This window comes from Agelaius tricolor, unplaced genomic scaffold, assembly GCF_023055355.1.
Source record: "Agelaius tricolor isolate 1412-34295 unplaced genomic scaffold, bAgeTri1.0.p SCAF_3, whole genome shotgun sequence".
NCBI classification, from domain to species: domain Eukaryota; kingdom Metazoa; phylum Chordata; class Aves; order Passeriformes; family Icteridae; genus Agelaius; species Agelaius tricolor.
Genome location: NW_027269263.1, coordinates 69,600,395 through 69,627,509, shown reverse-complemented (window position 1 = coordinate 69,627,509; position 27,115 = coordinate 69,600,395). Strand labels below are relative to the sequence as shown.

General features: G+C 50.9%; 1 protein-coding gene across 1 annotated transcript in view; it reads left to right on the top strand.

Moving 5' to 3' along the window:
• Nucleotides 1-27,115, top strand: part of NRF1 (nuclear respiratory factor 1) — a 62,630-nt gene that overhangs the window by 29,991 nt on the left and 5,524 nt on the right. The window contains exons 8-10 of the mRNA XM_071424245.1: nt 1,191-1,292; nt 4,626-4,783; nt 6,805-6,929. Of these exons, the coding sequence (XP_071280346.1) occupies nt 1,191-1,292; nt 4,626-4,783; nt 6,805-6,929 (385 nt within the window). The remainder of the gene's footprint in view (nt 1-1,190; nt 1,293-4,625; nt 4,784-6,804; nt 6,930-27,115) is intronic.

Sequence of the window (27,115 nt, the reverse complement as noted above, 5' to 3'; positions counted from 1 at the left end):
CCCACCAAGGCCCAGCAGACTTGCCAGGCTGGTTCTCTTTGCTCACCTGTCCATACAATCTCCCTTTGACTGGTGTTCTTTCAGGTGCTGGATACCTGAGATCCCATTGACTTCCTGGCATTTATATTTAATTCTCCTCAGAGACAAAGCTGCCCATCTCCCTGCCTTTGTCCTTTCCCAGCTGTTAAATGGGGAAAAGATCATTTCCAAAGGGGTACTGAGGAGGAGCTCATGTTTGCCAGGGTGCCTGGAGATGAGACCCAGGGACTGGGCAGCAAGGAGGGTGTGCAGGGAATTCTGAGCCAGTGCAGGGTGGGTGGGAGAAGGGAGTTCACTCCACCATGCTCCCACAGCTGCTCTTCCTGAGGCTGGGAGACTGCTGGGGCCTTCATGGACACAGGGACAGCACAAGGAATGTGCAAAACTTGGTTCCAGTCTGGATTAATGACTTGGTGCCATGGGTTAGTGTGGCTCCAGTTTGGGATTTCCTCCCCCCTGGGGACAGCTCTGTGTTTTCTGTGAGCTCTGCAGTTAGAATTAGTCACAGGATCATGGAATTTGAGGGGCTTGGAATGGACCTTAAAGATCCTGTCACTGCAAAGGGCAGGGACACCTTCCACCATCCCAGGCTGTGACCATGGTCACAGGGGTCCCAGGATGAGGGAGGAGATGAGGATCTGACTCCATGTTTCAGAAGGCTGATTTATTATTTTATGGTATATATTATATTAAAACTATACTATAAGAATAGAAGAAAGGATTTCATCAGAAGGCTGGCTGAGAATAGAAAAGGAAAGAATTAATACAAAAGCTTGTGTCTCAGACAGAGTCTGAACCAGCTGACTGTGATTGGCCATTAATTAGAAACAACCACATGAGACCAATCCCAGATGCACCTGTTGCATTCCACAGCAGCAGATAACCATTGGTTACATTTTGTTCTTGAGGCTTCTCAAGAGAAAAAAAATCTTAAAGGATTTTTCATAAAATGTGTCTGTGACACCAGGCTGCTCCAAGCCCTGTCCAGCCTGGCCTTGGACACTTCCAGGCGTGGGACATCCACAGCCTCCCTGCACCCCCCTGACAGTAAATTCCTTTATTCTTTTTAATCTGACAGCACACGAGACCCTTTTGCCCTAGAGCTGTGGGCACTTCCTGCACTAACAGCTGCATTGTTTTCTCCTCCACAGGTTGGCACAGGGGCCACGGTGGCCACGCTGGCCGACGCCTCCGAGCTGCCCACCACGGTCACCGTGGCACAGGTGAACTATTCTGCGGTGGCTGACGGAGAGGTGAGAGCCTGCTCCTCCTGGGGCACCTGCCTGAGCTTCCAGAAACATCTCTGGGATCACAGCAAACACCAGCAAACACCAGCCTGACAGATAAGGGTTGGCACACAACACAACAGGAGGCTGGGGTTGGATACAGAAAGGGATGAGTTGCTATTGTGGCTCAGGACTCTGCAAACACAATTATTTATATTTATATTTATATTTATATTTATATTTATATTTATATTTATATTTATATTTATATTTATATTTATATTTAATAAAATTGTATATCTATTATATACAATTATATATAATATATATTATATAATATTATCTATATAATTGTGTATATGTATAATTTCTGCTCAGGACTCTGCAAATGCAATTTTATATATATAATATATGAAATATATAATATAGATATAAAATATTAAAATTTTATATATAATTATATATAACATATAATATACATTATATAATATTATGTATAAATGTCTATATGTATAATTTCAGCTCAGGACTCTGAAAACCCAATTATAGATATAATATATAATATAATGTATAAATTATAAAATATTATATATAAAAATTCTATAGTATATTTTATACATAACTGTATATATTATATTATATTATATTATATTATATTATATTATATTATATTATATTATATTATATTATATTATATTATATTATATTATATTTTTTATGTGTTTGCAGACTCCTGAGCCAAAATTGTACATATACACAATTATATATATACTTATACACAGTTATATATAATATAATATAATATTTATATAATTATATAAAAGATGATATTATGTGTATAATTACATATATAATATTTTATATATATATAAAAAATTGTGTTTGCAGACTCCTGAGCCAAAATAACAATTCAGCACTTTCTGTACAAAAAATATAAAAGACATTATAAATAGAAATTTTAAATACAAAATTACATTATAAATATAATAGAAATTATATTTTATACATGTATATATGTATATAATTCCACAATCATCGTGGAAGCCTTAGGTCTGAATTTTGGGGTATTTTAATATATACCTCCCATAGATTATTTATTTAGGGTTTTTTGACATTTCCGTGCCTAAATCTGAGCGCTCAAACCTGCAAACATTTATTTTCCTTTTTTTTTAAATCAAATCATACATTAAAAAATGGATTTCTTTCTCTGGGTTGAAGAACCATTCCCTTAAAATCATAGAGATTTTTTTTTGCCCTTCTGGCTTCAAACCCCACCTTTAAAGAGGCTGTGTGTCCCTTTGTGTCCCTTTCTGTCCCTGCTGTGCCCAGCTGGGCTGTCACGGCGAGAGGTGGCAGCACAGAACAGCTTTGCTGGACACAAACCCTGTTCCCATCTCAGACCCGACTGGAACAGCCTGGAGTGACCTTGAAGCACTTTGCAGCTGCTCTGGGGTTTTCCAGTCCAGTTTTATCTCCTGAGAGCTGCAGGGAATCTTTCAAAGGCACCAGTAAGGCTGAGTGGGGCTCCCTGTCCTGGATCTGGATGGTTTTTACGTTCTTTTACACCCTCTCAGCTGTAGAATCTCAGCAGCTCAGCCTTGATTGAGACAGTCCCAGCTTCTTTTCCTTCCTTCCTTACCCCATCCCTGTCCTGAAATTCTTTGGGCACCTTTGCAGGTCATTTCTGGGATCTCCCCACCCACAATTTCAGGTTCTCCTTCCCTCCCTCCCTCTCCATCCTTTGCTGGGATTACCCTTTGCCCAAAGGCAGCAAAGTCTCCTCGTGCAAAATTTTACCTTGAGCCTCAGATCACTTCTGCTTTTATGGCTTTTTTAACCATCTCCATCCCAAAAAATGGAGGTGTTTTTTTCATCACCCCCTGCAGCATCTTTATTTGTGTCTTAGAAGTTGGGGAGTGTCCTAAAATGTTTATGGGGATGGGAGGTGGAGGGAGCTCTCCACCTTGCAAAGCAGCCAGTAGGATTTGTCAGCAGATCCTCTGCTTTTTTGGTCCAAAGAATGTTTTGAGTTCTCATCCTGGTGCATTTTGTGGCCATATAATCATTATCTCACCAGCTGTGAAGCTCCACATGAAAATACGGGGAAAAATGAACAGCTGGGTGAACTTCAGGTAATATGAAAATTATCTATGGAATGTCTGGAGTTAGGGAATTTTAAATACCTGGGATAAATTAACATTTCCAGACACCATAATCTTTTATTAAGCAACATGGCTCAATCCCAGCTGAGGTCACAGGTGCTGTCCAGATAAATCCTGCATGGGAACATGGACCAGTCCCCAAAAGTGCAAATAGAAACAGGGAGGAAAACACAGCTCATTTCCCTGAGGGATGTGATCTGTGCTGGGGCTCCAGCACTGCAGAAACACAGAATTCCAGAGCAGCTGGGGTTGGAAGGGACCTTTGGGAATCATCCAGTCCAAGGCAGGGTCACCCAGAGCAGGTGACACAGGGACACGTCCAGGTGGCTTTGGGATATCTCCAGACAGGGAGACTCCACAGCTTCCCTGGGCAGCTGTTCCAGAGCTCTGCCACTCTCCATGGAAGGAAGGAAGGAAGTTCTTCCTCATGGTGAGGTGGAACTTGTGTTTTAATTGATGGCCATTAATCACAGCTAATTAACAAACAGCCCAGGCTGGCAGGCAGTGATCCAGGTACAACAACAACACCACTGCCCTGTTTTGTTGAGGATTTGGCAGGACAAGAGAGATTTGGAAGGGCTTGGAACACAAAGCCTGAGAGGAGCCCCTGAGGGAGCTGGGGGTGCTCAGCCTGCAGCAAAGGAGACTCAGGGCTGCCCCCATCGCTCTCTGCAGCTCCTGAAAGGTGCCTGGGCTCAGCTGCCCTTGGGCTCTTTCTCCAGCAGCACTGACACAGCCAGAGCACACAGCCTCGAGCTGAGCCAAGGGAAATTCAGGCTGGAGAGCAGGAAAAAGCTTTTCCAGCAAGGGGGATCAAGTTCTGCAATGGCTGCCCGGGGAGGTGGTGCAGTCCCCATCCCTGGGTGTGTTTGAGAGCCTGGATGTGGCACTGGCTGCCAGGGGCTGGGCTGGACTCCATGGCCTTGAAGGTCTCTCCCAACCTGGTGATTGTGTGAGTTCTGTGATTTCTGGGTTTTTGAGGACCTTTCTGGATCTTTATGCACTGTGAGCCTCATGGCTGATGCAGGGCTGCAGTGCCCAGCCCATCCTCAGCCGGGTCCCGGCCTCCCTCCCTTTTCCCGCTCTCAGAGCTGGACACTGCAGGACTCTGTGAAAACCAACCCATTTTTCTTTTGGCAATCAGCCACCCCTGGAGGGGGTTCTCCTGATCCCACAGCCTGTGCTGTGTTCCCTGCAGGTGGAGCAGAACTGGGCCACGCTGCAGGGAGGGGAGATGACCATCCAGACGACGCAGGCCTCGGAGGCCACGCAGGCGGTGGCATCGTTAGCCGAGGCGGCGGTGGCGGCGTCGCAGGAGATGCAGCAGGGAGCCACTGTCACCATGGCACTCAACAGGTACCTGGAGAGGGCACAGCTGCCTCAACCTCAGCCTGGCATCTCCTGCCTGGGTTTTTCCTTCTCTTGGGGCACAGTTCACCCTGCTCAGTCCTGAAAGAGGCTTTTCCTCGGTGGATTCATGCGGCGGGTGGTGTGTGCAGGGCAGCTCCTGATTCCTGCTCTGGTCAGAATCAGAATTTCCTCCACTGCCCGCTGATTTTGGGGTTTTTTCCCCCCCAATCTTTCTGGAGTAGAAGCTGAAGGAGCTGCAGTGGTTATTAGGGTTTTTGGCTGCAGTCAGGTTAGCAAGATCTGAGGTGTAGCCCCACAGGTCCATCCAGCAGGATGAAATATCTTGGCTCAGCTCTGCTGAGCTGCTTAAACTCATCCTGCTCTTCCTAAAACCTGGAAATGGCCGTGGCCATTTCCCATTTATCCCATTTCCCATATCCCATTCCTGAGGGATAAGAAATCACAGCACAGCAGTGAAGGAGCTTTCCCCCTGCTGAGGTGTGGACAAGAATTTCCCTCATCCATACCAGGATCCTGGTTAGAGGCTGTTGGCTGAGCAGTCAGGGGGTGGAACAGGGCACCAGACCACACTGCTGGTACCTGGAATAAAGCTCCAAGACCTTGTTCCATCCAGAAATTGCTGAAGGAATCACTTGGATCCCGGTTTGGTCCCAAATCTCTGTTGGGATTGAATCCCAAACCCACCTTGAACTGTTTCTGCTCTTTATGATGCAGATTTGGGTCCTTCAGATATTTCTTGTCTGCTACATGAGTTTGGTCAAATTGGCTTTTTTTTACTAATATTTCCCTGTAAAATTCCCTTTTAAAACCAAATTATCTTTCCAGGACACTGGAGTTACAGGAAAAAGCCCCATCTCCCCAAATCAAACTTGCAGGATTTTATCCTGCACATTTCCAGGATTCCAGATTTACCTACATGGATATATTTTTAAGAAGTGGGAAGGCTGGGCATGGGCTTACACCTGATGCCAGGTTTGCTGAGCTGCCCTGGGCCTTCCTGCAGGGAAAATGCCTTCCCAGAGCTCCTGAAGGAGAGGGATGTGCCAAGGGGAGGAGGGAAGCCAGGCTAGAAAATATTCTGGTTCTCTATGAGTGTTTAAGAGCTGCTCTGAGACACAGAGGGGCTGTTGAGAACTGAAAATCCACCCTGAGTGGATGCAGTAGGAAAGTGTTTGGCATCTAAGCAGGAAATGAGGGAAGAAAAGGAAAAATATGGGAAAAGAGTTGGAAAATATTTGAGTCAATTGGTCGAGCAGAGGATGAGCAGAGGGAGAGCATCCATGGGGAAGCTAAAGGCAATCCTTACTTTTTTTTTTTCTTAATTCAGGCGGGAATTGGTAGGAAATTTGACTTTAGGAATGTTTTACTACTGCTGAGCAGATATTGTCAAAATAAGTTGAATATTAGGAAATATCAGGAAAGGCATTAAGGGCAAGCCAGGCTTAGGAATAACTGATGGTGCATTCACACCTTGGACAGTGTGGGAAGCACTCACCACTCAAACAGAAAAGAGTGATCAAGCCCCAGGAATGATCCATGCCACATTAAAAAGAATTATTAAAAAGCATTATTGAGCCACTTGGCTGGGGAGGAGCTGAAGCCAGAGCTGGTGATGCTGGTCATGGCAGCAGGGCGAGGTGAAGGGGCAGAACCAGGGAGAGCTCTGAAATCTGCAGAGCCCCAGGATGTGCCAGTGCCAAAGTCTGATACCTGAATGCAGGGGCAGGAAGGAGCCACATGGAATTGTCCCAAAGTTGTATCCAAGCCCCAGGGGAAAGGGAGAGCACAGAGCTGTTCTAAGAGACCTGAAAAAATCCACCAGAGGCAGCTTCTTCCCATCCCTTCCTCCTGCAGTGCTGATTTCCTGCTGTGCATCACTTCCCCCGGGCCAGATAGGAATCCCTCTGCTCTGGGCTGCTCTCCTGGTTTGTGTTTGCTGGTTAAATGGAGTTTTATTTTATTTTATTTGTTTCTCTGCTGTTCCTAACCCCTGTCTCCCTCTGCAGTGAAGCCGCTGCCCACGCCGTAGCCACGCTGGCCGAGGCCACCCTTCAGGGAGGGGGACAGATTGTCCTGTCTGGGGAAACTGCAGCAGCAGTGGGAGCGCTCACAGGAGTCCAGGATGCCAATGGTAAGGCCTCTGCAAAGGGTTTGTTGAGGCTTTTTTTGTTTAGACTCTTAAAAACAGCATTTTCCTCTCTTTTTACTGATATGGCACAGTTTGGGTGGTAAAATGCTCCTCCCTCGCTCAGGGGGTCACTGACCAGTTGTGAGTTTTAATCTCAGGGTGGAATGGGAGCATTAACTCCTTTGCTCCCATGGTGCTGATCTTTCCCTCCTTTGCCAGCTCGCTCTACATCCTTAGTTTTTTTGGGAGAACTCAGCTGTGATGTGTGTCTGTGCCCAGCACAGGAAGGACCAGCCTTGATCAATTAACACATTTAGTTGGTGCCATTATAAACTCATCTCCAGAACTCTTAAACCAACATTTTATTACTTATTTCCTGCCCTTCTCAAGGCTTTTTTTCTGTACTTGGTGGCTATTCCTAAGTCAGCCTCAGGTCGTTTTCCTCCCGCTTCATTTTCCATCCTTCTACCACAGTCTCTTGATCTCTTGATTCCAGGGATTCTCTGTAGCATTTCTCACCTGTTCTATGCCTTCTGCCAAGTCTGGTGACTTTTGCAGCTCTTCAAATTAGAAATAAAACTGTAAATCTATAAAATCCAGTCAAGAGATGAATGGAATATGAAAATGTGCCTCGTTGGGGCTCATCCACTGCCTTTAGTTGTCCTGCGCTTCTGCCTGAGCCTGGAGGTGTTTAAGGAACACCTGGACGTGGCACTGAATGCCTTGGTGTTGGGTCATAGGTTGGATTCAGTAATCCCAGAGGTCTTTTCCAGCCTGACTCTGGGATAATTTCCAAGCTCAGACTGGTTGTTATGGAATTCCCCAAGAAAAGAGCCACTGGTTGTTTGGGTTAGGTGGAAGGAGGTGTGTCAAAATCCGCCAGGAAAGAGAGCGCAAAGGGTGAAGTTGTTAAGAAACCTCACCTAGAGGGTGAGGCTGTTTGGACAGGAATTGTCAAAGAGGGGCCAAGCACGTGTGGCTGGGTGGCAGAGCTGTCACTTTGCACGAAAGCAGAAACCTGCTCAGGTGAGAGCTGCCTTCCATCGGGATCCTCATCCAGCCAGGAGCGCGCTCCGTGTGAAACGTCGATGTTCAGTTTGCAGCAGAGGAGGGAAGAGAACTTGACTCGGAGCTGGTTTTGTTCCCTTGCTGTGGAGTCAGCCAGCCTGAAGAGGGAGCAGAAATGAAGGGAAATCCCTGTCCCCGGAGCTGGGAATGCATCTGGCACCGAGGGAAGAGCAGGGTTGTGTTTATTGTGCCGGCAGCCTGGCGTGAGGGCGATAAGTGCTGTGTGTTTATCAGAGGCAGGATCTGACCCTGGATGCTCAAAAGCAGCAACTAATCAGATTTGGAAAAGCAGATCTGCACCCCTGGCTCCTTCTGCTCTGCTTCCAAAATGCTTTCACAGTCTGGATTCCTCTGGATGCTTCCCCTCAAACTCCCCTTCTCCACACCCTCCCTGAGTCACTCCACCTCACTCTCCCAGCGCTGACATCATTTCAATACAGGCTGGGCTTTTTTTTTTTTTCCTTTTTTTTCTCCTTTTTTTTTTTCCTAGCAGCCGAGTTGGAAATCTGATGGGATTTAGAGTGCATTAAGAGGAGAGGCTGCAGCATTTTCCTGTGAGCACAACCTCGCCCACAGCCCCTCGCCTGCTTTCCACTCTCCTTCGATTTGCTCTAATCTCCGGTGGTATTAAGGGGAAGGGCTTTGGAGTCCTTGGAAGCTCCATGCTGCTGCTTCCTTACGTAACCAGCTAATAGATCTCCCTCAGGGATGGAGGAGATGCTGGTATCCATTGCTGCTGTCTCTGTCTGGGGAGGCAGAGCAGATGGATTCACTGCTGGCAGGATTTATCTCCATAGCCAGAGTGGGAGCATCCTCCTGGACACCATTTGATGGATGCAGCGGGAAAAATCCACTCTGTGCCCTTCTATCCAGAGGAGGTGGAATTGGGAGTGATTTGGGGAAAACTGCCACAGCCAGAGTGGTCCTAACCAGCAAATTTCCCCTTCTCGTTGTTGCTTGCAAGGTCTTAATTTGCTGATATTCCCAATAAATGCTTCTCTCTGGGAATGCTCTGACCCTTCTGCAGGACTTTTCTGAGGAAAAAAACCTATCTGGAAGGGTAGGATAGAAATTTATCTCCATCTTATTGATAAGGCAAAGGAGATAGTTTGACACCTCCCCATCCCTGGGAGTGTCCAAGGTCAGGTTGGACAGGTTTGGAACAACCTGAGATGGTGGAAGGTGTCCCCATGGCAGGAATGAGATGATCTTTAACTCACTTCCAACCCAAACCATTCCCTGATTTCTCTGAAAATGTCTGGAGGTCAGGCAAGGTGTTTCAGTCCTGATTTTAGCCATTTAGTGTAATTACTCTCTTTTTTTTTATTTTTTTTTCATTTCTCTCTCACTATGGCAATTTTTCCATCCCTTCTCTGGAATTATCTGAATAATAATAACCATACAAGATGACCAGGATGGCTAAAAAGAGGAGACCTCTGAATATTCATGGAAACGTTGGAATCTAGGGCTGGATATCTTGCAGGGAGCCCAGGAACGTGGCTGCACTGCGAAAGGGCTGTGGATAATCTTGTGATCTGTTCCATTCCCAGCTGAAGGAAACAAGATCTCCTGCTCCCAGGCAGTGTCAAGCCAGCTAAGTGCATTAAGGTTTTCCTGCTCCTCAGGAGCATCTGCTTCGAGTGGGGATGCAGGAACTGGTGACCCCACACTCAGAGCCTCAGATGGTTTTGTTCCTAAGTGGTTGGTATTGAACAGAGGGATATGGAGAGCAAGAGGAGGGGAGTGTGGCAGCACCAGGCCCTGAAAATGCTGGGAAATGCTCTGCTGAGAACAACCCTGTGCCCTGGAGCTGCTTTTGGAGCGAGAGGAGCCGGGGAGGTGCCGTGCTGGAGCAGCCTCCTCCCGCAGCCGCCCTTTGTTTGCCATTGATCGTGGGGCCCTGAGAGCTGCCAGGGCTTCCCGGCTGATGCTGAAATATTGATGAGGCTCCTGGCGGGGCCGTGCCTGCAGGGCTGCCCGGGAGGGGCAGGGCTGTGCCCCGGGAGGGGCAGGGCAGCTCCCTGCCCAGCCTGGGTTCAACAGCACCAGCCCGGGGCTGCTGTGGCAGGCGAGAGGAGTGGAACGCTCCAGCTCCAGCTGGGATTCAAACCAGGGCCCGGAAAGAGGAGCAGTGGGAAGAGTTGGGATAGAAGAAGAAGCTGTGGAGGATGTGTGGGATCCAGCCATAACCAGGGAATTAATTTCAGACCAGAGATCCAGTGGATCCTGCTTGTCCCCCTTGGCTGCTCTTTTCCTGTCGCCAGAGCAGATTTCCCTGCTGGATTTCCTCCTTGTGCTGCTGGAGATGCTCCTGGGGGCACAAAGGAGGCGCTGAGAGGAGCCCACCCAGAGTCCTGCCCTTCTCCATCCCAAAAATCCAATCCTGCACTCCACACAAGCAGAGGGGGCTGTGTTCAGGGCTGAGCTGAGCCAGGATCTGTGAGGAGCATTAGGGTCTGACGTGGGCAGGGGGGATTAGAGAGCTCCCTGCTTTCACAAGCCCAGCAAGGAGGCATCAGTGCTGTTGGCTTTTGGCTTCTTTTTCCTGCTTCTCTCAAGGCTGGGATTGAAGCTCTTGAGATGATATTTTGTGTTCAGATTTAGGTGTTTATTATTTCTTACTTCTTTTACAAGTGGTGAGTTCTACAGCATTCTGCTAACAAGCTACAAAATTACCAACTATCTTTTTATACAATGTCTTTTGAGGCTAAACTATCCAATTAAGAAATGACACCTAAATTATTTTTACTTTTAACTTAATAACTCATCACTCAAAGTCTGAAATGTGAGCTTTTTTGTCTAATTACAAAATACTACTTAAACTTATTAAGAAGAAGGTGAGGAAGAACAACTAGCCACTGCCCTAAAACTTCTATCTTGCCCCATATATATTGTTTTATTTTAAAACCTTAAACACTAAGTTTTCCACACTGTGATATTACAGACTTCTAATCAAACTACAAACCCATAGTGCTGTCAATCAACTTTGGAAGCTTTCTCCACAGCCTCAGGTCAAATATAGTATTTTCTTGTGGCTCTCTGCCCTTCAGCACAGAAAGTTTCAAATTCTCTGCATGCAGGACTCCAACATGCACAGGATAAAGGAGCCTCAGTGGGGTTTGGGGTGACAGTGCCACACAGAATTGCTGCTCCAGGTGGTGATTTCCATGTGGGAAGAGGTTTAAATGCTGGAAAAGTTTCAGTTCTGGGCAAGGCTGCTGAGCTTCCCACCCAGAGTGAGCAGGTGGGGAGCTGTGCCCAGGCTGGGCCGTGCAGATGGGAAATGGGAATTTACTCTCCTCTGGCAGCTCCGCTCCTGGAGCTCTGCCTGCCAGTCCCACCTGGCTGCCTGCAGATGAGAACACACCCAGGAGGGAGAGGCAGGACTGGGATCCTGTTCCCTGTGCTGTGTGTGTCCCCCAGAGGGCAGGAACACAGGTGGGAAAGCCCAGCACAGGTTTGGGATCCCTGTCCTTGCTTTGGGATTCCTCGGGATAGGGAGGAGCAGCACGGAGCCACTGGAAGCTGGTGGCTTTTTCACCTGAGAAAAACATTTATGCATTTCATGGGGGGAGGCTGAGGGGCTGCAAATGTCACTTTTTATAAAGGAGTATTTCATGTTTTTCCTGTTGGATCTCCTTTTTAGGGAAGATGGAGCCAAATGAGTCGCTAGCAGCTTGGCAAAGTGCAGATCAGCATGTTTGCATCCAGGAGGACAGGAAGGAAAGAGTCAAGCTTTTTGTAGGGCCTCCCTGGTGGGAACAGAATTTTTTTATGAAGGTTTTCCCTGAAACAGGTAGGATTTAATCCCAATCTGAAGGAAAGGTGAGGAAAATCATTTTTGCAGGTGTGTTTCAGATGAGAAAGGGTAGAAGAGAAGCCAGCAAGGGGAGCAGAAGAGTGAATTCATTCCTGGGTTTGCTGAGCAGCTCCAGGAACAGGGAGAGGCGTTTCCTAGAGGACAAATTGCTGTGTATCAATGAATAATTATCAGCAACAGAGCTGTTGGGCTCTGAGTGAAATCCCTTGGCATAAAGCTCAGTTAAAAGGAGCTTCATCTGTGTGGGGTTGGGGTCTCTTCCCCCAGGGAACAAGCAACGGGACCAGAGGAAACGGCCTCAAATTGCATCAGGGAGGTTTAGGATGTTAGGAAAAAAATTTCTCACTGAAAGGCACTGAAATTCCTCTCCTGTCAGGCATTGGAACAGGGCAGGGCTGGAGTCCCCATCCCTGGAGGGATTTCAAAGCCATGGGGATGTGACACTTGGGGACATGGGGTCGGGCTGTGCTCCCAGGGAACAGGGACAGGAGGAGAGGGAACAGAGGACAGAGCCTCAGGGTGGATTTTAGGGAAAATTCCTTCCTGGAAAGGGCTGTGCAGCCCTGGCACAGCTGCCCAGGGAGGTTTGGGGTCCCCGTCCCTGGAGGGATTTCAAACCCCGTGGATGTGGCACTTGGGGACATGGGGTCGGGCTGTGCTCCAGGGAACAGGGACAGGAGGAGAGGGAACGGCCTCAGGCTGGGCCAGGGCAACCTCAGGGTGGATTCTAGGGAAAATTCCTTCCTGGAAAGGGCTGTGCAGAGCTGCCCAGGGAGGTTTGGAGTCCCCATCCCTGGGGGGATTTCAAAGCCCCGTGGATGTGGCACTTGGGGACATGGGACAGTGGTGGCCTTGGCAGTGCTGGGGGATGGTGGGACTCAATCTGGGAAGTGTTTTCCAACCTTAATGATTCCATGATTCCAAGGACACTCACTCCCCTGCAGAGAGGGGATTCCTGACTGCATCCTGTGCCCACCCCCATTCCCTGTTGCTGGATTTTTTTAGTTTTTATTGAGATAGGGTAATACTGAGTGATTGGTGTTAGAAGTAACAGCAGCACTGTGTGGCAAAAGCTAACAGGCTGAAAAGCATTTACAAAGTATTGTAACCAAACACCAGGTTCACTTCTGATGGAATAGCTTTGAGCTTTACATCTCTTGTGCCTCACTATTCATCAAAGCTGATAATAGAACAAAATCTCTTCAGACACCTCTCAGCTGCCCCATCTCCATAAAAGCTGGGAAAACCAACACTCTGTCAGTGTCACTGCTGGCTGTGACCAGGAATTCCCTGCTGGCAGTTTGGGGCACCAACCCCAGCTCCTTGCCAGCAGGAGGAGAGCCAGAACACCCCTTAGGCCCCAAGGGTTGCGGTGTGCCCGCCCTGGCACACCTTGACGTGCCCACCCTGGCACACCTTGTCATGCCCTTTGGAGCCCCCAGGAGGGCTGCAGAGTACCCGCCCTGGCACACCTTGTGTGCCCACCCTGGCACACCTTGCTGTTCCTGCCCTGGCACAGCTTGCTGTTCCTGCCCTGGCACAGCTTGCCGTGCCCTTTGGAGCCACCCAAGGGCTGTAGTGTGCCCATCTTGGCACACCTTGCTGTGCCCTTTGGAGTCCCCCCGGCACACCTTGCCATGCCCACCCTGGCACACCTTGCCATGCCCTTTGGAGTCCCCCAAGGGCTGCAGTGTGCCTGCCCTGGCACACCTTGCTGTGTCCTTTGGAGCCCATCCTGGCACACCTTGCTGTGCCCGCCCTGGCACGCCTTGCCATGCCCTTTGGAGCCCCCAGGAGGGCTGCAGTGTGCCCCCTCTGGCACACCTTGCCGTGCCCTTTGGAACCACCCAAGGGCTGCAGTGTTCCCGCCCTGGCACACCTTGCTGTGCCCTTTGGAGTCCCCCCGGCACACCTTGCCATGCCCACCCTGGCACACTTTTCTGTGCCCTTTGGAACCCACCCTGGCACACCTTGCCGTGCCCACCGAGTGGGCTGCAGTGTGCCCACCCTGGCACACCTTGCCGTGCCCACCTGGCACACCTTGCCGTGCCCACCCTGGCACACCTTGCCGTGCCCGCCCTGGCACACCTTGCCGTGCCCGCCCTGGCACACCTTGCCGTGCCCTTTGGAGCCCACCCTGGCACACCTTGCCGTGCCCTTTGGAGCCCACCCTGGCACACCTTGCCGTGCCCACCCTGGCACACCTTGCCATGCCCTTTGGAGCCTACCCTGGCACACCTTGCCGTGCCCACCCTGGCACACCTTGCCATGCCCTTTGGAGCCCACCCTGGCACACCTTGCTGTGCCCTTTGGAGCCCGCCCTGGCACACCTTGCCCTGCCCACCCTGGCACACCTTGCCGTGCCCGCCCTGGCACACCTTGCTATACCCTTTGGAGCCCACCCTGGCACACCTTGCCGTGCCCACCCTGGCACACCTTGCCGTGCCCACCTGGCACACCTTGCCGTGCCCTTTGGAGCCCACCCTGGCACACCTTGCTGTGCCCACCCTGGCACACCTTGCCGTGCCCACCCTGGCACACCTTGCCATGCCCTCCGGAGCCCCCTCTGGGGGCGGTGTTTGCGGTGCTGGCCGATTGCCGCCGCTAATCCCGCCGTGACGCGGGGCTGGCACTCGCTGCCACCGCCCGGCTTTGCTCTGACATCCTGGCCCTGCTGATGACATCCTGGCCCTGCCGCTGGCGATTAGGATTTGTCTGCCCACCAACCGGGGTTAAAAATAGCCCCCCCTGTCCCACATCCGTGGCCGGAGCTTCCCCCGCTCCGGGTCCCGTTCCCGGTGTGGGGCGGAACCAGCCCCGCACTGCCCGGTTCCTTTGGGCTTCCGTGGTGGGAACATACAATGGTTATTTCTGGGGACAGTTTGGTCTTTTGGAGGAGAAAAACTTCATTTTATTGTCTTTATTTGGCCTGGAGAAGAGAAGGCTGCAGGGAGAGCTTACAGTGTAGAATGTGGATTTGCAGGAGTGAGGCTTACAGGAATGGCTTCCCACTGTCACAGGGCAGGGTCCTCTGGATGGGATGGGATTTTGGGAAGGAATTCCAGGCTGGGAGCAGGGGGAAGCCCTAGCACAGGTTGTCCAGAGCAGCTGTGGTTACCCCTGGATCCCTGGAATGTCCAGGGCCAGGTTGGACAGGGCTTGGAGCACCTTGGGACAGTGGGAGGTGTCCCTGCCATGGGGACAGGGGGTTGGAGCTGGATCTTCAGGATCCCTTCCAGCCCAAACCATTCCATGATTCTTGTGGATATTTTGATATGATGAGCACTGAGGATGTCCCAAGGCCTCCCTCCTCTTCACAAAGTGCCTGAGGAGCACAAGGAGCCTCCCAGGTGGTTCCGTGCCCCTGTTCTGTATCCAAGTCTCACATGAAGTCTCCTCTTTGAGAGCACAGAGGGAGGAGGCAGCACCCTGGGGAGGCCCCAGGAGTGACTCAGCTCCTGATGTCCCTGCTCAGCGTGTCCGTGCCAGAGTTCCCAATATCCCAAAGGGAGCCTCTTCCCTGGGGCAGGGAGGGGTTTATGGAGCCCCGTCTCTGGGGCAGGGAGGGGTTTATCCCAGGGGTTTATGGAGCCCCTTTCCTGGGGCAGGGAGGGGTTTATCCCAGGGGTTTATGGAGCCCGTTCCCTGGGGCAGGGAGGGGTTTATCCCAGGGGTTTATGGAGCCCCTTTCCTGGGGCAGGGAGGGGTTTATCCCAGGGGTTTATGGAGCCCCTTTCCTGGGGCAGGGAAGGGTTTATGGAGCCCCTTCTCTGGGGCAGGGAAGGGTTTCTCCCAGGCCTTTCCCTGGACACTTCCATCCCTTCCATCATTTCTGCCACTCCTGCTGGTCTCAGGGAGCTCCCAGCCCCTAAAGGAGCCGTGCCCTGTCTGGCCTTGTCTCCTGGCTCCTCCCTGACCTCACAGCATCTCCAGCCCTCCCCTGGTGAGCTCTGACATGCATTGCTGTGATCAGGCAGTTGAGCCTGCCAGGCTCCCCAGCTGTCACAGCCCAGGCTGGCCTGCTTTGAGCACAGGCCATTTACCTTCCACGTGTCCTGAATTAGGGGAAATGGACAGGAGGGCTGGGTCTGTTTAAAAATTAAAGCTGATTACAGGGCATTAACATTACATTTAAAGCAATAGACAGCAGCCCTCCTCTCTCCCAGCATAGTTGCAATATGTTCCCTTTTGTTCTGGGCTGCAAGAGGGAAGGGAGCAGCACTGCCAGCCACTCCAGGCTGGGCAGGATTTCTTCTTTAGCCATAAATTTTGAAAGAGGAGCTGCCTGTTGGCTGGTGCAAGAATTTAAAGCAGGTCTGACTACCTAAAGCAGTTCCCATCTTTGCTGTGCTATCAGGAAGCTGAAGTTCTTTTGGCTGATCCTGAATTTCCCTTGGAAAATTCAGATGGTCTGACACTGTCTTCTGAGTGTCGTGTTGGGAAGTTTCATATTTGATGGATCCCAGTTGTTTTCTGTTAAATCCCCCAATTTACATGGTGACTCTTCATCCCAAAACCAGGAATTAGTCAGTCTGGCTGGGAACTCTCTGAATATGATGCTTGACTGGGACTCCCTGTGGGTTTGGGTTGGATTTGAAGCCTGTTTGTTTGGTGGGTTTGTAGGATGCTTTTCCAGGCTTCTGCACCTTCATCTCACAGCCCCTCAGGAATTCAGGTGGCTTCAGCAGGAGCTGCTCAGAGCAGGATGGGTGCTGAAAAGAAGCCTTGTGGCAGGTGAAGGGATGTGTTTGTGTTCCCTGGATCCTGCTTTTCTCTGTGTTCAAGAAACCAAAGCTCCAGGGAGAGCTCAGAGCCCCTGGCAGGGCCTGAAGGGGCTCCAGGAGAGCTGCAGAGGGACTGGGGACAAGGCCTGCAGGGACAGCACCCAGGGAATGGCTCCCAGTGCCAGAGGGCAGCCAGGGATGGGATCTTGGCAATGAGGAATTCCTGGCTGAGCTGGGATTGCCAGAGCAGCTGGGGCTGCCCCTGCATCCCTGCAATGCCCAAGGCCAGGCTGGGCACTGGGGCTGGAGCAGCCTGGGACAGGGGGAGGTGGCCCTGCCATGGCAGGGGTGGCACTGGATGCCCTTGAAAGGTCCCTTCCCACCCAAACCATTCCATGGTTCTGTGATCCCTTAGTGGCCTTTCAGTTGACTTTACCACCAGCAGCATTCACGTTAAATTCCAGGGGTTTTTTTCCATTTATTGTGTGAAATTCCCCAACAACTTGGCTTTGAGAGCCATGCCCTGAGCTTTCCTGGTCCCCTCTGGGTGGCTGGGGCTGGCAGGGCCCGTGGCTCTGTGGTCACAGCAAAATTTTTGGGGTGTCTGTAGTAGATGGGAATTTTAATCCTTGGACAAGCCCCTGTCTAAAAGAGATGTGGTTGAAGCCAGGCAGGACAGGAATGGCAGCCAGTAGAGTTGGCATCTTCTTCTAAATACATCTGGAAGCACAAGGAAACATTTCCTTGTTTGCCACTGTTTCCAGCCCAGGAATGGGGATGGAAAGGATGGGAAGGATGGAGGTGTTTTTGAAGGGTGTCTGCAAGCAGATCTCAGCAGTGCCACCCTCTGGGATCAGAGTTTTGGCTCCAGGATAGGGAATTGCTCTCCTGACAATCTGCACCTCTCCAGCCTGGTGCTGTTTTATTTACAGCCCTTGGCTTAGGGAGAAGGGCACAGGTAGGGGCAGAAATCTCTCCTGACCCATCAGAGGTGCTGCTGAGTCCTTTTTCCTGGTCTTCTCCTCCTCCTCCATGCTTAACCTAACCTTAGTCAGAGGCTTGACCAGCAGAGCTTCTTCAGGGGGTCCAGACAGGATTGTGGTGCTCCTGGAAGGGCCACAGGCACCACCAGCCTGGAGAAAACAGTTGGGTGGACATAGATGAAGCCAAAATTGAGACCAGCTCTGCTTCGCTGCTCCTTTCTCCAGGATAAAATTCCCCTGTGGTGGATTCTCCCTGTAGTAACAACTCATTCCAAACCATCTGCAGCGTGTGGCAGCCCCACCTCAGCTTTTTGAGCCCATCTCTGGCAGATCTTCCAGCTTCACAGCAGAGATCCAGGGCAGTTTTGTGCTGCTGGCACCATCCCTGCTCATCCTGCTCCTCCAGAAACCCCAAAGAGAGGTTCCAGCTCTCCCTCCCTGTGAGCTGCTGCCCAGAGCAGAGCTAAATTTGTGCCTGGAGTTCAGGGCAGTTCCTCCAGCTGAGCCCAGGGCTGAGGCTGGGCAGTGCTCCCCACAGCTGGGGAGCAGCTGCAGCATCTCCCAGTGCAGATTTTGGCAGCTTTTGGCTTGCAAGGCCTCCTGCCTCACCCCCATCCATGCTGGGGAGGGACAGTGCTGCACCACGGGCAGGGCTGGGGATGTCACTGCCGCTTCCACCTGTGCTGTGCCCCTGGGAGTTCATTCCCTGGCATTCCCCTGGGCAGATGGAGAGGGGCTCCCTGACCCCCCTGCACCCCCATGGCACAGCCTGCTGCAGCCTGCAGGTGGGTGACAGCGGGACACAGCTCCTGCCACCGTCGGGGTGCCCTGCTGGCTGCGAGCTGGGCTGGCCCAGGGCAGAGCTGAAACGGGAATGGAAGGAGGCTGCTGTGACCCGAGGGCACTTTGTGAGCTGCGGGCCCTTAATGGCTGTCCCCGGGTGCAGGGTGCAATCTGATCCAAATGGGAAGCTGGCTGAAATCCCAGCAAGCTGTCGCTGCTGCGGGAGGCATCTTAGGAAATGAGCTGGGCTCTGGGAGCGCTCCCCCCGCCCTGGGGAAGGAGAAATGCCCTGCCCGCACCCTGGAGCTGCTCCCTGCGCTGAGGTTTGCTGGCTCTTCATTTACCGAGCTCGTGGCCTTTTGTTTTACACCAAAGTTTCCTCCCTGCGGGCCACTTGTGGTTTCTGTGCTCCCTCTCTCCCCGCTCCTCTCTGGAATGTGCGTTCCCCACTTCCTGGATGGACTTCTCCAAACTCCAGCTGGCTCTTGGCTTTCTTTGCCTTGAAAAGTGCTCAGCCCCTCTTTTCTGAGAGCCTCAGCTGCTTCCTCAGCAGGCTCTGACCTCCCAAGTTCCTCCATTGCTTTTTTCCTGAGCACACCCAGAGGCTCACTCAGTGCCTGGATTTATCCTCCTCGTTGGATCTCCGGAGCAGGCTCTGATTTTAAAGGCTAAAAGCACAGCCCCATCTGTCTTGTGCCTCTGGGGCATAGTAAAGAGCCCTGTCCTGCAGCTCCTGAGCCTGTGAGCAGAAAGGTTTTCCTTGTGCACCAGCCCTGCCCTGGCAGAGTGAGGAACATGGGAGGTTTTAGTGAATTTTCCCAAGGGGCTGCACTGAACTTTCAGATTTCTGCTTTCCCAAGTGAAATTCTTTCCTCTTCCTTGATGTTCAGCCATTAGATTTGGGATTGAGGAGGACATTTCCTGCTCTGGGATTGTCTGGGGTGTTGTTTGAGGCATCAGCAGGTTGCACAAGAGCCTGAGGAGATGCAGCTGCACCTTGGTGTCCCTTGGCTGGTGACCATTGGGTGGCTTTGTCCCAAACATTGGTGGGCACCCAGGGAAGAGAAGGCAAATCTGTCACCATAAGGACTCTTCCAGTTTCCAGCACTTTGCTTGGAGCCTGGTCCCTGGACAGCAGTGGCTCAGCACTGGGATTTCCCTCCTGTGATGTGGAGTCCAGCTGAGCAGAGGGGAGGAGGCAGAACCACCTTCCCTTGCCCTCTGAGCATCAGGAACGCCCTTCCCACAGCCTGGTGTCCCTTTGGGAAGGCAGAGGAGGGTGATGTGTCTGTCCCTGCAGGGCCCTGTCTCCCAGTGACCTTCTCAGCTCGTGGAGACAGCTTGGCTTTGCTGTAAAGCAGCTCATGTGACAGCAGTAATCCTCAGAGGGTAAACAGCTGTGCAGGAAGATTCCAGGGAATCGCCCTATTTTCCCTGCTCCACACACACTGGGAGAGGCTGCACGAGCCCAGCCCCACTGGATGTCTCTGGAGCCATCCCTGAAAAGCCAGGGCAGGAGCCCTCACTTCCAGGATGCCTCCTGGGAGCCCTTGTGGAGCTGCAGAACAGGTTCCAAGAATTTTAAGAAAGCCATTTCTCCTCAAGTGGTTTCCTCTGAATATTTTCCAAAACCATGAGTGGCATTTTTGAGCCTGCATTTGACTTCTGCCTCCCACCCTCCATATTTTTTTGGCATAATTTATTCCCTCACAGTTACAGAAATTCCTCTCTTTGGGTAACACTTTCTGGTGGCTCATGTGGACCCTGTTCTGCTCCTGGGATACTCAATGGACTTTTTGCCATCTGCCCATGGGAAGTTCAGTTCTGCCCTGGAGAAGATACAGACTGAGGGAACACTAGCTTGGCATTGGTTTGAAATTAATCATGGGTTTATTATTCCCACCCCCAGCTTACAGACTGTAGCAAACTTCCTTTCCCTGTGGGTTTGCCCCCTTGTTGTTCAGATCCCTGAACTTCCCCATCTCCCTTTTCCCCATGGTTTTAACCTTGCAAGCCTCCCAAGGGAAGGTCAGTGAGTGTGTGCTGGTGCTGACAAGTCCAGGGAGCTGATGACAGCTAAAGCAGGTGGTTTTAGCCCGAGAGCCAGGTTCCTGCACCTCACAGGCAGCAATTCCCCTCAGTTCCCTGCAGGAATGAGGTGCCTGGGATCAGGTAGGCAGCAGTTGCTTCGTAGCCGTGGAATCCCTGGGTTTCTCGAGCAGAAACCACCAGCAGGGTGTTTGTGGCTGCAGTAAATTGTCCACCAGTGGCCTGAGACAATCCCTTATTCCATGTAAGCCACAGCCCAGCCCTCGGGAGGGACCATCTGTTCCTCTGGCCTAGGGCAGATTGAGCAGAGCCCTCGCAGTGAAAGGCTCTCTGCTGTTCCCCTGAGCCGCCTGATCTCTTCCCTTCCACCTCTTCCCATGGGGGAAACAACCAAAAACCCCAAAGCTTTGTACTGCCAAGCATTAGGGGAGCTCTAATTGGTGTGTAAAGTGGGACTGCTGCCTTTAAGTGGTGGACATGGAGCTAATGGAAGTGGAATTTTATTGCTGGCATCAATGGGGGATGTTCAGCTCCTTTGAAGTGGCAGGGATCAGCAGCCAGGGGGTTTCTGCTCAGTCAGAGCCAGCAGTGAGTTTGGTCTCTGTTATTTCCCATTGCTCTGACCCAAGGATGAGTTATGATGTCTTTCTCAGAGGTTCCTGGTGTGTTCTCTCAAAAAAAAAAAACCAGTTTGAGTTGCACTTCCAAATAGGAATTACATAATAAGAGGTTTGAAGTCCAGCTTGGACTCAGCTGGGTTTTAGGGTTTCTGTGTATTTGCTGCTGTTGGAGATGTGCTTCCTCACCTGTGGGCCTCCCATCTGAGCCAGAGCAGTGGGGATTTGGGCCTGAATCATCCCAGCAAATAAAAACCAGAATTCTCCAGTCACCACCACCCCAGCTCTCTTATTCTCCAATCTGTTCTGTCTGCCTGGGAAGGACAGGACAGGCTCTTGCACTGCTTGATTCTCCTCACAGATTTTGTCTGTGCAGGTCCATGTGCCACAAATGTCCACTTTGCACATCCAGGGTGAGACCCACAGGGACAAAACAGCTGGAAATCTCCTTTTTGAGAAAACAAATTGATCCCTCTCCCTGCACCCATCATTGCTTCCTCTTGGTGTGCAAAGGATCCTTCCAACCCCCAGGCCTGGATGGTTGGAGCACAAAAGTTCTGTGCCTTCAGTCACCAGGCCAGAGCCCAAACTTTGTGTTTTTAGCACCAGATGTGCAGAGTTTAAAAGGGAGGAATCTGCCAGAGGCAGCAGCATTCCAAGGATAAATACTCTCAGGGGAGCGAGGTGGGAGCCCATCTCAGCTGCCGGGCAGCGGGGGACGGTGGTGTACAAAACAGGAGGAATGTGGACTGTAAAAACTTGCTCTTTACATGAAAAGTTCCACATCTGAGCTGTGTTTTCACTGTGATTTATTGCTTACCTCGCTGAGGATGGGCCAGGTCCTACCTGGGGGGAAACTGGGCCAAATGTGTCCCTTGTCCTATAAAGGACAGGCTGTGGACACCAAAGCCCAGGAGGCTGCTGCAGGAGGGGATGTGCTGGTTTGCAGCAGGGATGCTTTTCTAACTGGATTTGGAGGCTGTGCTTTGAGGTGAAGGGAAAAAAAGGAGCCTTCAGGTGCATTTCCAGACCCTTTTCCCCTGAGGAAAAAAGCCAAACTTACCTCCTGGTAGCTGGGCAGGACCTGGTGCGAGGTGAGGCTCCAGCAGATCACCACAGCTGCAGCTTTCCATACCAAGGTAAAGCTTTAAATGCTTTCCCAAGGAGTTATCCTCCTCCAAAGGCTCTGCTGGGGGGCTGAAGCCACCTCTGTTGGGTTAGGAGCACAGAATTCCCTAGCACAGAGGCACTGATGGGGCAGGGAGGGAGAACCCGAGGCGTCAGACCCGCCGGTTGGCCATGAATGTGCACCCTGTTGTGGCAGGGAAGGCTCCTGGGGAGCAAATCTGCAAAAATGCTGGGAAAATGGCTTTTAGATGGAGCCAGGGCCTATCTGGTTACAGATTGCCTTTCTGCCAGCACAATGGCTGCTTTATGTCTCCATGTGCTCAGCGCTCTGTAGGATGTGCCCGCGTCCGTGCTCGCTCGCGATCCGTCGGCAGCGGCTCCGCTGAAACCCGCCAGGCACCCCGAACCTTAAAATCACATGGAGCTCCTCCCAGGCCCCAAGGAGTGCCTGGATTCCATGAACTTCCCAGCCTCGTGCTCCTGGCATATGTGGAAATTCCACTTTGGCAGCCATTTCTGCTCCTCATTAGTCTCTCACGGTGGGAATTGTGGAGAGCTTTGTTGGAGGCAGCCTGAGCTTCTCCGTGATGGATTTCACTGTAGACTTTCCTCAGTGGCCTCTCTGGGCCAATTCAACATCTAAATGTTGGTAAAATATCTGGCAGTGCCTTATTCTTACCTCCCACTTTACCTTCCACTTACACACTCCATGTTCTGTATGGAATTAGAAATATTTTAGTTGCTCTGCCTGATATTGGGGTGCTAATTCTGTGGGGGCACTGAATTTTTGCACTCACCCAGTAAACCAAAGGATGCATTTCCTATGAATACATTAATCACCCCACTAAATCCCCCTCCCCAGCTGTAGTATCTCCCCTTTTACACTTGCATTTCATTGTCAGGCATCCTAGCAGCAGACTATTCGTGCTGCAAGTGGAACATGGCAGAGGGTTCATCAGGTGAGTGGATTTTTGTGGTGGTAGTTTGGAATGTTGGGATTTAGCTGGTTTTGCACTTGGACCTTTAGGTCCCTCTTGGTGTTTCTTGGGGTTAAAGGGGCTCTGTCTGTCTGGTTTTTGTGCCTGAACACCGTTTGGGGTTGAAATGCCTTTGGGATGTGGTGATTTCACTCAGGTAATAAAATGGTTTTGTAATTTTAGGTGGTGCCCTGCCATGCTTCACACAGTAGCCATTAATAAAAAATTATGGAAAATACAGGACACTAAAAGCTGTTTATAAAAGCAGGATAAGAATCCATCTCTCCCTCTGGGGGAGCTCCTGGGGATGTTAAAAGCAAAGTATTTTTGGCAAAATCTACCAGGGATCCCTTTGAGGTGATTGTTCAGAATCTCGTTCACTGGTTTAACACCTGATTCCTGAGGAGAGGAACAGGCTGATTTATCCTGAGGTGTTTCCTCTCCCCATTTCCTGAGAAGCTGGGCACAGATAACCCCTGTTTTGTACCAGCACCCAGCAGATCGTGGGGGAAGCAGAGCCCAGCTGGAGCAGACCTTTGAGGTTTGGACTTTCTCTATTTTTATCTGCGTTTCGTGTAGAGATGATTGACCACGATAGACTTCTAATCTTCTCAGGTGTGTCCACGCCAAAGCCAGCTCATCAGGGAGGCTTAGACAGGTTATTCTCTAAGCTTCCAGCCCTGGAGCCCAGGAAAAACCTTCCTTCCCACAGGCAGACACATTTCCTGGGTTTGTCACCCCTCCTTAGTGACAGATCAACTCCAGTTTAAGGTGCCATGCCCTGGAGACCCAGCACTAGAGGGGCAGGTCTAGGTCAGGACTGAGTTTAAGCAGGGACAGCTCAGTTCTGCCTCAGGTGATGCCCAGGGGCTGTTCTCCAGCTCTAAACTCACCCCATGAAGGGGAGAGGAGGGGACAGACGGCCTCAGGTAAGGCAAAGCAAAAAGTGTGGAGCTAATCTACCCCCAGGACACCAAACTGCTGTTCTGCTTTTCCCAAGCACCCTTTTCTTGGGAGTTTTTCCATCCAAAAAAAAAGAGAAAAGCTGGGATTTCAGATTGTTTCCCATGTTAAACATCACTGCAAGTTTTTTTCCTCCTGGGACTGTCCTTGCTGCAAAGACAGGTCCGTGGCACTGGTGTCACCAGTGAAGGACATGTTTGTCCCCAGTGCTGCAGACTGTGGGTCTTTGCTGTGCCAGGGAAGAGTCTGGGCATCATGTTGGCTCAATGGGATTTAATTCCCTTCTTTCCATGGAAGTGCTGAGGCTCCAGGGGAGATAATTCCTGTCAGTCAGGAGTTCCAGCTCTGTGGATTTTGTCTCCAAGTGCCGCAACCTTAAAAGAAGTCCAAAAACTCCCTAAACATCCAAAACAAACCCCAAAAACTCAAAGCCCCCACAAAAGATCTAAGAAGAAATAAGGGAGATCAAGCCAAAGATGTTTCAGGTCTTGGCTAGGCCGTGGCCCTTCCCTCTTCATAGGGAGGAAGAAACCAGGAGTGTCCCAAAGATGCTGGTGCTCCCAGCCAGGGAAGGAAGGTTGGTCCCCGACCAAGATTTGGAGGTAAACCTCGACTTTGGATGTTTGGATTTTATTTAAAACAACACCTTGTTGCAAAATACCAACATAGTGCTGAAGCTGAGTGGGTGGGAGGAAGATTGAGCTGTGTAAATGTGGTGTTGCCTCCTGACCTGTCCCGTTCCCATGGTGTCCCAGATCAACCAGTGGCTTTGGGGGTCACTGAGACAGCAACTCCCGCTGCCCTGAGTGAGCAGAGAGGGAAAACTCCCTGCAGCAGATCCAGAGGAACCAGAATCCCACACTGCATCAGTTAGGTTGGAGGAGATCTCCAAGGTCACCAAGTCCCAGCTGTGCCCAATTCCCACTGTGTCCCCCAGCCCAGAGCCCTTGGTGGCACATCCAGGCATTCCTTGGAAAGCCCAGGAAAGAAGGAGTCACTGACCATGTTAAGCAGGCAGGAGACCCCCCCAGGGACAGTCTGAGAGGTGAGCTGTGACCATGGAGGTGTGGTGGGTGCAGGGAAGGAGGCAGTGACTCCAGGGCTGCATCCTGTGCAGCTGTGGATGGGAATGTTGGATCTCATCTCCTGCATTTATCTTCCCTTCTAAGGAAAAGTCAGGGCTATGACGTAACTTAATTGATCTTTGATATCAAAGCCTCAGGTGCCTCATTAAATTGTTCTTTATTGGGGTTTTGACCAGAGTAGCTCCTGTAAAGACAGATGATGGAGGATCTTGAATGAGGACTGCAGCTTCCTGCAGATAATTTGGTGGAGAAGCCTTCACATTTTGACCTGGCTGGCACAGGGGTTCTGTAGGGAGGAGCTGTGACTTGTGAGCCTGGAAAGTTCTCAGAGCTTGCATGACTGCATGGGGGTTTTGTGGTTTGTCAGCATCACAGAATCCAGACCAGCTTGGGTTGGAAGGGACCAAAGATCATCCTGTTCCAGCCACACCTCCCACTATCCCAGGCTGCCCCAAGCCCTGTCCCAGCTGGCCTTGGACGCTTCCAGAGATGGGGCACTGAGCCATTTCTGATGGGAACAATCCTTCCAGTTATCATCCTGAAAGATGTCAGAGTCAATCTTGCAGCTGAGGTGGTAAAAGATGGAGGGTGAGCTTTCAGTTCATCTTATCTTAAACCCAGTGTCTGTGTTGAGAGATGTCTTCTGCTCCTCTGGCACTGCTGAGTGTGGTGGGATTCCTGAAATGCTTTGTTTCTGAGGCTGGCTTTGGGTGAAATCCCTTCTGGGGTGTCATGTCAGCACCTCGTGCCTCAAGGGACACGTTTGGTTTGGCACTCCAGCATTTGTCAGGGTAACACCTGACTCTGAGAGCTCCCATTTCAGCTGCTGTGCCTGGACCTTGTTAGAAACTGGTTTATCTCCCTGAAAATACACCCTGGTGCCCACTGATTGTCCCCTCCCTCCACCCTTTGAAGGCCTCTGCAGTCAGTTCCCCAGAAAGGAGGTGGTCAAGAGGATATTTTTTTTAAATCTTCACAAACCCAGTTCCCAGTCAAAGGAAACATCTAATAAAAATATCAATTGTGGGACATTTTACCATTTGTGTTGAGCAGTGTTGGCAGTAACGCTCCGGGTGCTGTCCAAAGGTGCAGTTGGTGAGGACAGAAATGGGTTTTGCTCCAGGATTCTGTAGGACCAACCCCTCTCCTGAGCCAGCCTCAATCTTACTTCCTCTAAAACACCTCCAGTGATGGAGACTTTGCTCCAGAGCTTCACCAGCCTTATGTTCAGCTGTCATCTGGGATTTTTCCACCTCCTAAGTGCAGGTTTCCATGCTGCACTTCAAGCTCGTGTCTTACTGGGGGCAAGACAATCAGAAAAGATGATTATTCCCTACTTACCTGCATCAGCCTTGATGTTTTACCCCTGGAAAGACAGATCAAAGCATGCCCAGTGCCCCTTTATTGTGCTGCCCACCAAGGGCAAACATTTCATTTTTTGGAGGTCTTCTGGCTTGATTTTCTTTTTTTGTGTATTAAAATCTACTCATTCTGAATCATTGACAAGAATTCTTCCATCACATCTTCCGAAGTCACCCTTGGCTCTGCAGGGAGTGTGGTGATGAGATGGTGTCTGCTGCCCTGTGAGCCAGGGCCCTGCAGTGCATTCCTGAGCACAGGAATTTCAGCTGGATTCCCCAGCCCTGCCTCCAGAGGAGGGGAAGGAGAAGGTGCAGGAGTATCTGCCACAAAAGGCTTCAGCAGGATGGTGCTCAGCACAGCTTGCTCTGGTTTCCCCCAGTGCTGATGGAAACAAACTCCTCTGGAGGAGCTGGACATCCACAGCCAAGAAAGTCCAGTGGAAAATTCCACTTTTTTGAGCCTTTTCCATTTGGTGCTGAAACAGGGGGCTGAGGGACTGGTGAGGTCACTCACTCCTGACCCTGGCCTTTGGTGCCCAAGAAACCAGAGCAAGAAGAGTCAACCTTCACCTCTGGAGCCACTGCATCCCCAATAGCAGCAGCAGTTGAGGTTCTGGGCTTTCATCTGGGC